Raw genomic sequence first — 13602 nt, forward strand, 5'->3', positions numbered from 1 at the left:
AAGTCATTGTGTTTTCGTTGCAATGGAAGGAAATGTAAGTCATTTAAAAAGTAAACCGTATCACATAAACACAATTATTAACATGGAATTCAATAAACTTTCTTTGTAAATGCTGGTTTATTTCAAACACCGCTAATCTGTCAAAAAGGGTTTAATTCAAAAAGACAACATGCACATGCTAAAAAGTACAGATTAGCAAGTAGCTCGACCTATTTAAGCCAAAATAACACTCCACTTTGTTGTTTTATACTGTGTAGTTTTGACTAAAGGTTCACTGAGGCTGAAAGTATTATTAATACATGCACAACTGAACAAAGTTCAACATTCAAAACGGATCTTAATAGTTGCATTTACCTGAGGTCGAAGTGAAGGAGGATGTGGTGTTTGTGTAGCGTTTGGGTGTTGGTCCTGTCCTCTCCGTCTCCGTCTGTCTCTGACTGAGGTGAGAGTGCATCCAAGACAACTGAACTCCCCAGACAAATAACACTATATCCAGGGGGAGCACAGTGTGCATCCATCCTTCAGCGTAATCACACACATTTTTCAAACACATATATGTAGAGAGAGGAGAGAAAGCCAAAGAAATCTAAAAAGAAAAGAAGTGATATCACAGAGACTTCCTGCATACATTGGCACATATTTAGTGTAAGCTTTTAGACTAAAAAAAATAAATAATGAGCCAAACCATCATGTGACACTAACACAACCTACTGTCATGACAATGAATTACAATAGAAGTGGAACATGGACTGCTTAATTTTCATGTTAAAAATGTGTTTAAATACAAAATCCCAATATAAACAAATATATATTCATAAAATGCATAATTCCAAGTTATTATTAGATTAAATTGTACCATCAGGACAAAGACATTTACAGTATATTACAACAGTGTAACATTAGATTCTTTTCTGGTTTGTGCGTCTGCAACAGCTTACAACTTTCCAAGGAGATGTGATACAGAATAAAAAACAATAAAAAAAGACAGGCACTGATCCTCCACTGCGCCCAACAATAAGGCTGTGTTTTAAATCCTCAGTGTTATCAAATGTTTTTATAGCCTTGAACATCACGGTCTCAAGCCACCTGCTCTAAGATAGATTAACTAAGATCTGCCAGGGACCCAAGAAGTAATTCCCAAACAGTCGGCAAGAAAAACAAAACTTCACACTGTGGCAACAAGTTGTGGCACAGCTGCTGCTCACCACTATCCTGATATGCTCCAGCTTCCCTCAGCAGATATTTGTGCAGACACCAGGTGTTGTTCCAAGTCCGTCCAACGTTGATTTAGAAATGCTTCGAAAGCAAACACCCTGCAAGAAAAACTATAAAAAAAAAGATGTAGCAGTCCTGAAACATTGCTTAAATACAGAGTCATCATGCTCAAATACTTTAATTAAAAAGACAATATACTATATACACAGTAGCACAGGCAATGCATTTTCTAAAAACAAATCATTTTGTACAGACGACTGAGAAGTGAAACCCACTTTTAAAATCACAGAAGGCTGGAATGATTAACACTTTGTTCAGTGTGAAGGCACTCTATACAGGCACGCTCATATTCAAGTCCATACACATTTTTTTTATCTCCATCAGAATCGGTTGAAAAAGTACAAAATAACAATATACTTCGAAACACTGTCACAACAAAATACGAAAAACAATGATTTTTAAGGCCAAACTTGTTTTACAAAATCAACACATCAACTGATCACATGAAATAAATCTCTGGATTTAAAGTAAAACAAAAATCCCCACAAAAAAAATAAAATATATATATATATATATATATATATATATATATATATATATATATATATATATATATATATATATATATATATATATATATATATATATATATACATATACATACATATATATACATACATATATATATATATATATATATATATACATACATATATATATATATATCAAAGGAAATTTGATTCACAGAGAAAGGCAATAGTTCCACATTTCTAAAACATTAATTCTTGAAGAACGTGAAAGTGCTATATACACATACTTAGACAACGAATGTTTTTCTACCCTGTGTTTGTACCATCGCATCAGATGACAGATGGCCAACCCATTTGGCAAAAAAACGATAACAACAACTAAAGTGCTGATCACAGAAATGGCACACTTTCATTCTCTTAAATTCTCACCTCAAATGTCTCTCATTCTGTCCACACTCAGTTTACCGTCATAGAAGAAGCCAAGTTATTTAGTAACAGATTGTTCGTCGATGGATTGTTGCAGCTCTAGTTCAGTGGCAAATGCTCAGATGCTGAACACCAGGGTTAAGGATCACACAGAGAATGTTACACATACACACCTAACCCTGAAGACATCCATCATCGTAACTTAGCACACATGTATGTAAACATGTATAATAACACTGTAGCTGACAGCTGTAGCTGCAGGCTATGTTCAGATTAGAGTGTGAGATAAGCCAACCATTATGATTTATGTTGAGATGTGGGGAGAAAGGGTAACATCCACACTCAGATAGTCTGCGAGTTGCATTCAATGTACTCCCGTAAATAGTTAACCGCAAGCGCTTAAAAGAAACAGGAGACCAATCACGTATCAGTTTGTACATATGATCACATATTTTTACACATTAAACATCTATTTTTTTTTTAGATGTTGACACTGTATTTTTAATAAAGTAATACTAATAATAATAATTTAAAAACAAAATCACCTCATTTTACTTAATATTAGCACGTTAACTGAGCCTAACCATTACTGTCCGATTTTTGTATGTCAACAACAGAAATTCAATTAATCACCATCAGGAAATCTCAGAAACCAAAGTCCTAGATGGGCACTTATATGACTGTTCTCATTCACAGCTAGATATTACATAATTCAGAGACTATGACTCGAGTCACATTAAGAGGAAAAAAAAAGGATAAGCCTGGTAATCTGAACACAGCCTTTATGTCATCCTGAATGCATTGATGTTTTTGGTGTAACAGTCTCTCGGTGTAGTAGTTTAGTAAGACCTGTTGTTCCTAATGCTTCAATAAAACAAGTGAGAGGATCATAAAACACATCTGTTTATCATGAAGAGATTTTTCTGTTCACTGTGTGGCCGTGTTGAACAAGGACACCCGTGTAGTGCCTGCGTTTAACTCACGTTTGTGTTGTTGTTGAGACTTGTGTTTTGGTTTGGTTACATTCAACAGTAACATCTATGAATTCAAGTGAAAAACGTTTCGTTTTTTTAGATAAATATACAAATATGTATACAAAAATGATGCGTCAGAGTCATTTGGAAAACAATATATATATACATATATATATAAAAACGAGCTTTGTTGCAAATGACATCACAGGATCAATTTACACCACAGGGACTGGAATCTTTCAGTTCATTTTCCAGCTCCAAGCAGAAGTAAACAGCAGTGTGAGATGGTGTAGAGTAAAGTGATGTAAATATGTAAACAAACTACAGTTGTAGCAGTTTGTTTTCCTCATTGGGGAGACTGTGACCAACAGTTGGAGGATTGCTCTCAAAGCAGCCCCATTTTTTTGATAAATGGTTGTGATTTGTCCGACCAGTTTGAAGAGAGTCAATAAAATCATTTTTAAAAATGCTCTGGATATCGGTGGGCTTCATAGAAGTATAAAAAAGGTTTCAAATATTAAAATAAAGAATATTTGGTTCCACCCTCTGTGCCATGGCTGCACTAAAGAGAGGTCAAATTACACAGTCCTTCTACTGCAGGTCCTTTGTGTCGTCACAGCGTTTAGGAAAAGGGAGCAGTCGTCCCATTCCTCTGGTCCAGTTCTGTCATGTCCGTCATTGGAGTTTCTAACTTGTCGTCGGTGCTAACGATGCTGTACTGACCGGTCTCCGCCTCTCTGGAGGATCGAGTTGACCTTTCCTGCAGGAGGGCGTGGATCAGAGCCACGGGGATGGGCATCATGGCGAATATGATGAGTAAAGCCAGAACAGCCAGAGCCCAGCCTGGGTACTGCAGGTGCTCCTCAGACGCCTGAGGAACACGATCACAAAAGCATTTATTTTAAAAGATTTTCACTGAAGTAAAAAGGCTACAATCATAAAAATGCCATATCAACTTGCAGATGTAATTTCTATTAAAAAAAGATTAAACGATATTGTTTATAACGGTACATTGTGCAGACTTCACTGGATTTAGATTACACTACAACGCCTATTTGGATAATTGTCATCATTTCCTTCTAGAAAACCTTGAGAGTAATGGCTGCCAGTGTCAGTGTTTTATAGTCACTCCAGACTTTACAGTACAATTTAAACTACGATTTATATTTCCAAAAAGGTGTTGTAGTATAACTTAGATGGTACCAGCGAAGTCTAGAGTGATTTTATAGACACTAGCAGCAGCATAAACCCATGGTTATCACTTATACCCAACTTGCAGCATTTGGTACATTCCTTTCCCAGAGGAATTATGGCTTTTGAAGATTTGTGATTCACATTTTGCAAATTTATCTCAAGCTCTGCAAATTTGTTTTTCCACTTGGAAACGTGTTTTGCATCTTGTGAAATTAATTTTTTTTTTTTTAATCCTGAATGTAAATTCGTTTTAAGCTGAAACTTTGAAATATTGCTTCATCAAGCTACCAACCACCATAACAAAGCAGGATTTCCAGAATAAACCCATCTTGTGGCAGCACTGCCTCAAGCTGTTCATGTTTTTAAATGGCTGAGAAACTTAGTCACTGCTATGTTGTTAACAAGATAATACACACCTTCTCCTGGTTCCATGCCATATAAGTAGGCGGTGTGATGATCATCCGAATGCCAGTAGCTGCCAGCAGCCCCAGCATGGCAAGCAGACAAATGTATTTCCACAGGTATTTGTATATCACACTGGGACGCCATCCCAGCATTACTTCAATATCATCAAGGAACCTTTAGAAAACAGAATGGTGAAGGTTCAGAGTCTGCGTGGAAATTCAGTCGTCCACGGTGGCTGAACGTAATACCTCACCTGTCCGCTCCGTACAGCCAAGACACACTGAAGGTCTCAAAGACCACCACAATGATGAGTGGCAGCGTGGCGGAGTAATCGTCGAACATGGTTACAAAGTAGTTCCCACAGCGCTGGGTGAAGAGCAGGCCGATCACAAAGCCGACCATGCAGGTGAAAACTGGGAGAAAAGAGAGACCACGAACAATCAAATTTCTATTTCTTTTGTTGGCTTCTTTGTTTGGAATCTTTGAATGTACCATCCTTGAACTTGGAAATATCCAATTTTTCATTATTAAAACAACATTTCTGATCGTTTTAGCTTCTTAATGTGAATATTTTCTTCGTTCTTTGCTCCACCCAACAAAAAAAATCTTTTTTTTTGGTTTGTGGTCAAAACAAGACATTCGTGAACATTGTCATTTCCAGGTTTGACAAACACTGATCTACGTTTTTTGACATTTTATGGACCAAACGATTAATCGTGAAAATAATCGACAGACTAATCGACTACGTGAATAATCGTTAGTTGCAGTTCTAATCATTATTATCTGGGTTTGCCAGACCAACAATTTGAGTCTTACCTGTGAGTTTGGTCTTGTTGTTGGCCAGAGTCGTGTAGCGGTCAGTGAGGGGGGCGAGGATGCCCTCCATAGTGCCAAACATTGTGCTGAGTCCCAGGTTGAGCAACATGAGGAAGAAGAGCGCTGACCAGAAGGGGCTGCCGGGCAAAAGTGCCATGGCTTCTGTGAAGGCAATAAAAGCCAGACCTGTGCCCTCCACACCCTGAAAAACAAGCAAGAGTGACAGCTTTAGTTTTCACAGCACAATAAGTACGGAAATAATTAGGACTATTAGGACAGTTATATTCTTTCTGTAAAAGCTACCTTCTGCATCTCTGTTTCCAGGTCACAGTCGGTTAAATTGCCAGGAATTTGTTTGCCGTGCTCTTTAAACCAGGCTCTGTATTGTTCCAGATCCACAGAGCTGGGATCAGAGTAGTTGAAGGTTGGCATCCAACTTCCGTCCACATGACTGCTGCCAATCTGCTCCGACAGCTCCTTCACATTACTGAGAACAAAGAGTTAGAAATGAGGCTGTAGCAAAAATATAACTATGATTTTATGATAGATATTACAACCTTTGTTTATTTTGTTAAGTCGAGGTTCAGTTGAGTAAAACAAAAAAAGAAGAAATAAAAATTTCTGTGTAATGGGGGCGGGACTAGATAAGCTTTGCTTCTCCCGCTGTCCCTTTCGGTCATGTGTATGAATTTAAATGCTGATGTGTGCAGATGTTGATTACTTGTCATGCCCGAAATAAACGATTCATTTATTCATTCATTCAGTATTCAGTGTGTCACACTTTAGATAGGGCTGATTGTTTATATGATTATTTTTAATACTGCTATATTTAGAGCATCTGCACTGAAAACTGAATAAGCTAGAGATTAGTGTAGAGCTACAACTAACAATTCATTTCGTAATCGATTAATCTGTCGATTAATCGGTCGTTTATTTTCTCGAATAATCGCCTGGTCCATAAAATGTCAGAAAATTTTAAAAAACGTTGGTCAGTGTTTGTCAAACTTGGATATGATGATGTTCTCGGATGTCTTGATTTGTCCATAAACCAAAATGATTCAGTTTTAATGATTTCTTTGTTATGTGGAGCAAAGAAACATAGAAAATATTCACATTTAAGAAGCTAAAACAATCAGAAATCTTGTTTTAATCATGAAAAAAAGCTTCAAACCGATTAATCGATTATCAAAATAGTTTACGATTAATTTACTCATCTATTCATTTTTTCAGCTCAAGATTAGCTCAAGATTTCACTGAGATACAAAGCAAAAAAGATGCTTTAACAAGATGAATGTAGACAAATACAAGTACATACACGAGCATTTATCCTTGTGTGATCGAGTAAATATGCCCAAAGCTGATCATCGTAATCGACCTGGATTTATATCACTGTCGATTTTTTACCCCTAATGTTGGGTAAGACTGTTTGTTATTTGCACACCGTCATTGTCGGAACACTTCGTGACACATGAATGACACAAACCTACCTGACAACGCAATCCATGACCTTGCCCTTTGCACGAAAGCCAAGGACGGCAAACACCACCAGAGTCGCCAACAATGACGTGAGGAAGTTTATCGTGGAGACCGTGAACGCGTCGCGGTGACAGTTGTTATTCCTCGGATTGTACGAGGAGTAGGCGATGATGGACCCAAAGCCAAGACCCAGGGCAAAGAAAACCTGTGTGGCTGCCTGTCTCCAGACCTGAATGTTACCCCAGATTTCCAGCTAAAAAATGTGGAGAGAGAAAACACAAAAAAATGAGGACAATAGGGACATTAGTCTGAACCACTCCACATTGAACCAATCAGTTAATCTGCAAAAATACCTTAGGATAGAACATGTAGGTGACTCCCTCTAAGGCTCCATCAAGCATGAGTCCTCGGACAAGGAAGCAGAAGAGAACCACGTAGGGGAAGATGGAGGAGAAATACATCACCTTAAAAAAAGACAAAAATGATTATCATGACACTACCAGTTAGATAACAAATTAAATGTTCTCTTTTCTGCAAGAGTTTACATTGTGTAAAATGTCTTTAATTCCTGCTAATTTTGCTGCTTAACAACCCATTTCCCCACATGGAGGAACTGACGTTTCATCTAATCTGGCATAAGCCTGCTGCTCGTTACACACTGAACATATGGCCTTTGTAATTGAGACGCTAAGTGCTTAAGTCAGTAATTGCGTGAAACACCTGATGTCAGCCTGAACTGGATTAAATAACCATTTTAGGTGTCGTCTTTAAATAAAATGCATAAAAACATCATTTTCATGCTTAAATATGCACCATCTATAAACGGACAGCCAGTAGCCAAAACATCTCATAGTTACCTTGACAGAGGTCTTGATACCCTTGAACATTCCCAGGCACACGATGGTCCAGGCTGCCAGAAGGCAGCAGGTGATATACGGGTTGAATGAGCCCGTGTCATCGATTGAGTCTGTGATATCCAAAGCTTTCCGGTACCAGAAATACGACGTGGGGGAGCTCTTCTCACATTCTTTCACTGTAGGAAAGACATTCACAAAATAAAGCAATTACTAATCGAATATATATAACACAACAACTCATAAGGTTTTAATCGTTTTCTGTGTTCACCTGTCCCATTCCCCTGCTCTGGACACTGATTCCAAGGTAACGGCGACTGAAATGAGTTCCCAAGATAGAAAAGACTCCAAGCGAGGATCACATTGTAGTAGAGCGCCACAAAGAAACACACCTGGAGACATTTAAGAACAAGACGATGAGTTTCATAACCTTAGTTTGCTAGGTAAAAATATTACATGTATTTGTAAAGCATTTAAGAAATAAATAAAACAAATCAAATATAAAAGCATAAAACATACAATAGAACACTGTAGAAGGTATACAAACAAATAAACAAGTCATACAATAAAACTATAAAAAAAAAAAAAAAAAAAAAAAACCAACGCCTCATATTGCGTTAAGTGAACTAAGAATAAAGTATGTACTCCTGGAGGTCAGTGAACACACCTTGACAGTCAGCGATGCTAGAGGTCTGCAGATCATACGCAGGCCCAGTGATTGGCAGAAAATTAAGCGATAACAAATAAAAAAAAACTACCAGGGCCATCACTTTTTATGTAAAATTTAAATGCATTTCAAATGTGAGAAGGTCACTCTTGAACCGTGTTATAAGTGAAATACGCAGGGCGCATGTATGGTTTCCTACTAATAATGGAAATAAAATCAAGTTGACTTGCATTGACAAACGGCTACTGGATGTAACATTATTACATTTTAGATTGAAGGACAGAGGTTGACTGTTTAATCAATTCCCAGAGTAGAAGAAAGAAAAAAACATCACTCTTTACTAATGCAACACCATACACTGAGTGAGTGGGTCAATTTTACAGCTAATCGTCGTCTTACCACACAGCTGGAGTAGCCGATCCCCGCGAGCCTCGGCGAAATGTACTTCCACACTCCAATGCTGCCCTGTCGGATGGCCTGTCCAGCTGCCAGCTCCAGGAAGAACAGAGGAATACCCACGACCAACATCAGCAGCACATAGAGGAGGAGGAACGCTCCTGAGGAGAGCGAGCAAATGAACCCAAGTTAATAATCTGATGGAAGAAGAATATATTTAACCGTTTTCATGACGACTCCCTAGACATGGTGTGCATGGTTGAGAATAATAAAAAATCTAAATGAACATACTACCCAAAAGTACGTGTGTATGATGACCACTTTAAAATTGTTTGGTTTCTGTAGCCTTTGAATGAAACTGACATATGTACTTTAGGCAAGGGCCGCCATCTTTCGGCGACCATGTTTCAAAAGCAGCCTGAACAAACAAACCAGCCAGAGCAGGGCAGCAGCAAAGCTAAAGCTCACTACACAAACAAAGATGAATGGCATCTTCTCTGTTATGAGAAGAGAAACAAAAGTTCCTTGACACACCTGGAAAATGTGAGAGGTGAGCAAAGCAGTCCTCCATTTGTTAGTCTGCAGTCCCACCATTAGATGTTACCAATTTCACACTTTTAATAACACTTCAGCAAGCAACAAAAACTACTGTGTCTGTTTCATATTGTATTGAATTTTAAAATAAATTGGCATTTTAACATTTTAATAAAATTGTAGAATAGCAACTAAAAACGTAGAGCTACTAACCTCCTCCATTCTGATGGCACAGATACGGAAACCTCCAGACGTTTCCGAGCCCAACACTGAACCCCACTTGAGCCAAAAAGTACTCGACTTTGCTGTTCCACCCCGCTCGGGCAGGAGGCTCAGACGAGGATTCCTGGTTCTCCTCGTCCACGTGGCCGTTGGGCTCCGACTGTGTCGTTCCCGTCATGTCGTCTTCAGTTGGCAGTGGCTGTTTCTCCATCTAAAAGATATAGACAGTTTGTTAATCCCAAAGGAAAATAAAAGATTAAGAAACGGCAAACGTTACGGATGCTTTTAATATGTTCCATAGCGCTTTTATGCAGCTAAACACTTGTTTTAGGACTGCAATATAGATATATTTTTCATTAACAAAAAGAAATGTCCTGGTTTCTACTGGTAATTTTCAGTAACCGAGTACATTTACATGAGTACAGTACTTAAGTACAATTTTGAGGGATCTGTACTTTACTCGAGTATCATTTTTTGGGAGTACTCATGACTTTACTCAAGTATATTTGAGAGGCAAATATTGTACTCTTTACTCCACTACATTTCTATCCATAACTGTGAGTAGCCATTACTTTTTCTTCTTCTAAAAAAAAACAACAAAAAAAACCAACTCCATGGTTAGATTTAGTTGAGAGACAAAACGATGGATGAAGACGCAGCAGGTCGATCCTGGGAATGTGCCAACCCGTGGCCCCACCTCGACAGACTATTTAAATTTTCTGAACAAGTTAATGATAGTGTTTGCTTTGTTTACAAAAACAAAACTGTATCGCCGCCAGTGATATTACATATGTAAGCTGAGCATTTGTTTTGATGTTCTTGAGTATGCCATGTGTTTAACACAGTCAGGTTCAAATGCGGACGCAAAAAATTCCATTAAAGAGTGTTGCCATTGTGCTATTGGGAAAGTGAGAAATGTTAAATAAAGCAACATGGTAAAAAGACGAAAATGACTTGATTTTATTTTAAATTCCTTTTACATTCTTCAAGGTATCAACATTAACATTTTTCATAACTCCATGTAAGATGTTTCTATACATAAATGTAAGCACTGTGGCAGTAGTAATGCAATATTTAGAAAATGTACTCACGTACTCTTGATACTCAAGTACTTTTAAAAACAAGTACTTCAGTACTTTTACTTGTACTTGAGTAAAATTTAGCAAGAGGTATCTGTACTTTTACTCAAGTAATGAAGCTGTGTACTCTGTCTGCCGCTGGTCATTTTAACCAGGACAGTGACAGAAAGCCAACATGAAAATGTGAATCTAAAGAATCTAAAATGGATCAAATGTTGATTATTTGCACCTGTCTTTTTTCTGACTGTGACCTGTCAGAAAAACATGTCAACTGAGACAAAGCCCCATGGATATATATATATATTTCAGTTTACAGTATATTTATCCACCAGCTCATCCGTTACACTAATTTAATTCACCTGGAAACACAAACAATACATATATGGTTCCACTTACGTAGCTCTAGGCAGCTAGTTCCTTGAAGATATACAGATAAATTGCATGTAATCTCCAGTAATAAATAACAATAGACGTTGTTGCTTGAGATACACAGAACATAGTAGACCGCTAACAAACATAACCGACCTGAACACCGGGAGATGCCGTAAACAAAGAGGCAGAGGAGGCAGAAAACGTCGGCGGTGATGACAGTGGTCGGTTCCGTTGAGCACGTGGAGCCGCAGCTCGTACCGTCACACGCTTTTCTTCGTTTTCTTTACGTTAAAACGAACACAGCACGCAAAACACACCGACTACGGCAAGTACAGCACTAAAGTGTACAATAGTCGGTACGAAAAGGGAAGACAAGCGATGAACACGGCGGGTTTCTGAGTCCTCAGGCGAATCGCGCGCCTCCTCATTGCCTCATTGGCGTACTTCAAACGGGCTCGTCTCTTCCGCGTGATGCAATCGTAGTAATGCTGCGTTCAATGGACGTAGGTAAAAAATAAGGAGGCGGCGGCGCTGCATCCCGTAGTCTTCAGTAACATCTTTAATTGTCACACTTGGACTGTATCGGGCACACAACAAAAATATGAAAATAAAATATGTAAATAAAATAACATTCTCTAAAACCGTACAGATAATAGGGGCTATAAATCTTTTTTAGAATACGATTTACAAATAAAACAAGGAAACGCTCCACATATTTGACACCTTCTGTGATACATTCCGACAACAGTTTATAACCAGAATAACCAGAACATCTATACAATCATTAATGTATTAACTTTTAATTGGTCATAACTACTTTGTTGTTAAAGTGACAGTTTGTAGTGCGCTCTAAGGACGCGCGAAAGGTCATTGAACGCGGCATCACGTCATACCTAATATTATGTGCATTTTATTTCCTTCACGCGTGGTCGTGACGAGCCATTTAAACTCGCCTTTTAAGTTAAGATTAATTAGGTTTTTCGTGGCTGTATTTAAAAAAATATATAATTTGCAATTTATCATGATGTAAACAAAGGTTCTTGGATGTAACACGTGGCAATTTAACACATTAAATTATTAATTATTTCTCTTTTCTTTTTTTAAAAACAAACCGTTTGTTTACGGCGATGGGATATTTCACACACGTCCACACGTGTCTTATGAGTTTATGAAAACATTCACTTTTAAGCTGATGCAAAAGTCTGAATCTGTCATCAAACTTTAAATATCACAGCGCAGCAGCATCATTCAGATTATGCAAACTACTTCATTCATTTAATCCGATTTTAGTGTTTCAGTCTCGTGGCTGTAGCTGTGACATTTCTGTGTGGACACACACACACACACACACACACAGTCTGCCACGTATGCCTGTTTTGTTGGCAAATAAATCACACACTGGTCAGGAACTTAACACCAAAGTGAGAAAACTTCACAGCAAAATGTCAGCCTGGAAAAACACCCACCCACCCGGATTAATTCGTGTCTTAAACTGACCTTGTTGTGTGAAAACAGTGGAGGTTCTTTCTTCACAGAGTGTCCACGCGTGTCCCCGCGTCCTCACACTAAACCAAAGTCAAGTGGGATGTTTTTGGGGGTTGTTACAAACTTCACCTGACTCCGCCTTTCTCCTCCATTGGTGGACAACATTATGGAGACAGAGACACTTTCAAGGACTGTTGTGATTATGTGAAACCCCCACGGACACAGTGTGTGTGTGTGTGTGTGTGTGTGTGTGTGTGTGTGTGTGTGTGTGTGTGTGTGTGTGTGTGTGTGTGTGTGTGTGTCTGCACGAGCCACCACCTCCACCTGGTGACTGTTTGTGATGTTTCATCAGTGACAGGCAGATGCTTGAGTAAAAGTACAGGTATCTTACCAGAAAATGACTTTGGTAGAAGTTTAAGTCACTTTTTTTTTTTACAATATTACTAAAGTAAAAGTCTTAAAGTACATGACATTTACTGTAAGTATCAAAAGTGTGTGTCCTTGAGGAAGACACATAACCCCATGATCATCAAGACTAGAAAAAACTAGACTACAACTCTTCTTCTGATTTAATTTGGTATTAGTGGAGTAAAAGTAAAAGTTCATATAAAATATAAATAACAAAGTAAAGTGCATACACGTGAAAGTATTTGTACTTTCTGTTACGTTACAACACTGGTGACAGGAAACAGCTGTAGTGTTTATAAATCCCACTATTTGTGCTTTAATTTTCACTCTCAAACCTCAGTGGTTCTCATCCAGTAAGTTAACAATAAATCAAATAAAGCAGAGGTTTCAAACTTGGGGCTCGAGGGCCACACGAGGCCCACCAGTGGATTTCAAGTGGTCCAAAACTTTCAAATTACAACCACACCCGTTACTGTGCGATGTTTTGTGGCAATTAGCATGAAAAATGAACAATACTTTCATTATAACAACAATAATAATAATTATACT

The 13602-nt window shown here is 38.1% G+C and overlaps 1 protein-coding gene across 1 annotated transcript; it reads right to left on the reverse strand.

Annotated features, from left to right (window-relative positions):
- Positions 1–3767: 3767 nt before the first annotated feature.
- On the reverse strand, positions 3768–12720 carry LOC310939069 (sodium-dependent neutral amino acid transporter B(0)AT2-like; the record flags this gene model as incomplete). Its single annotated transcript, XM_083903736.1, has 12 exons — positions 12658–12720; positions 9701–9920; positions 8957–9114; positions 8162–8282; positions 7894–8069; positions 7390–7500; positions 7048–7289; positions 5864–6047; positions 5561–5762; positions 4998–5157; positions 4756–4918; positions 3768–4016 (listed from the first exon to the last, which is right to left on the reverse strand). The coding sequence occupies exons 2-12, from the start codon at positions 9918–9920 to the stop codon at positions 3768–3770; spliced, it is 1986 nt and encodes a 661-aa protein (XP_083759862.1). The 5' UTR covers positions 12658–12720.
- Positions 12721–13602: the final 882 nt, after the last annotated feature.

Source organism: Microchirus variegatus (genome assembly GCF_963457635.1).
Source record: "Microchirus variegatus genome assembly, chromosome: 17".
NCBI classification, from domain to species: Eukaryota; Metazoa; Chordata; class Actinopteri; order Pleuronectiformes; family Soleidae; genus Microchirus; species Microchirus variegatus.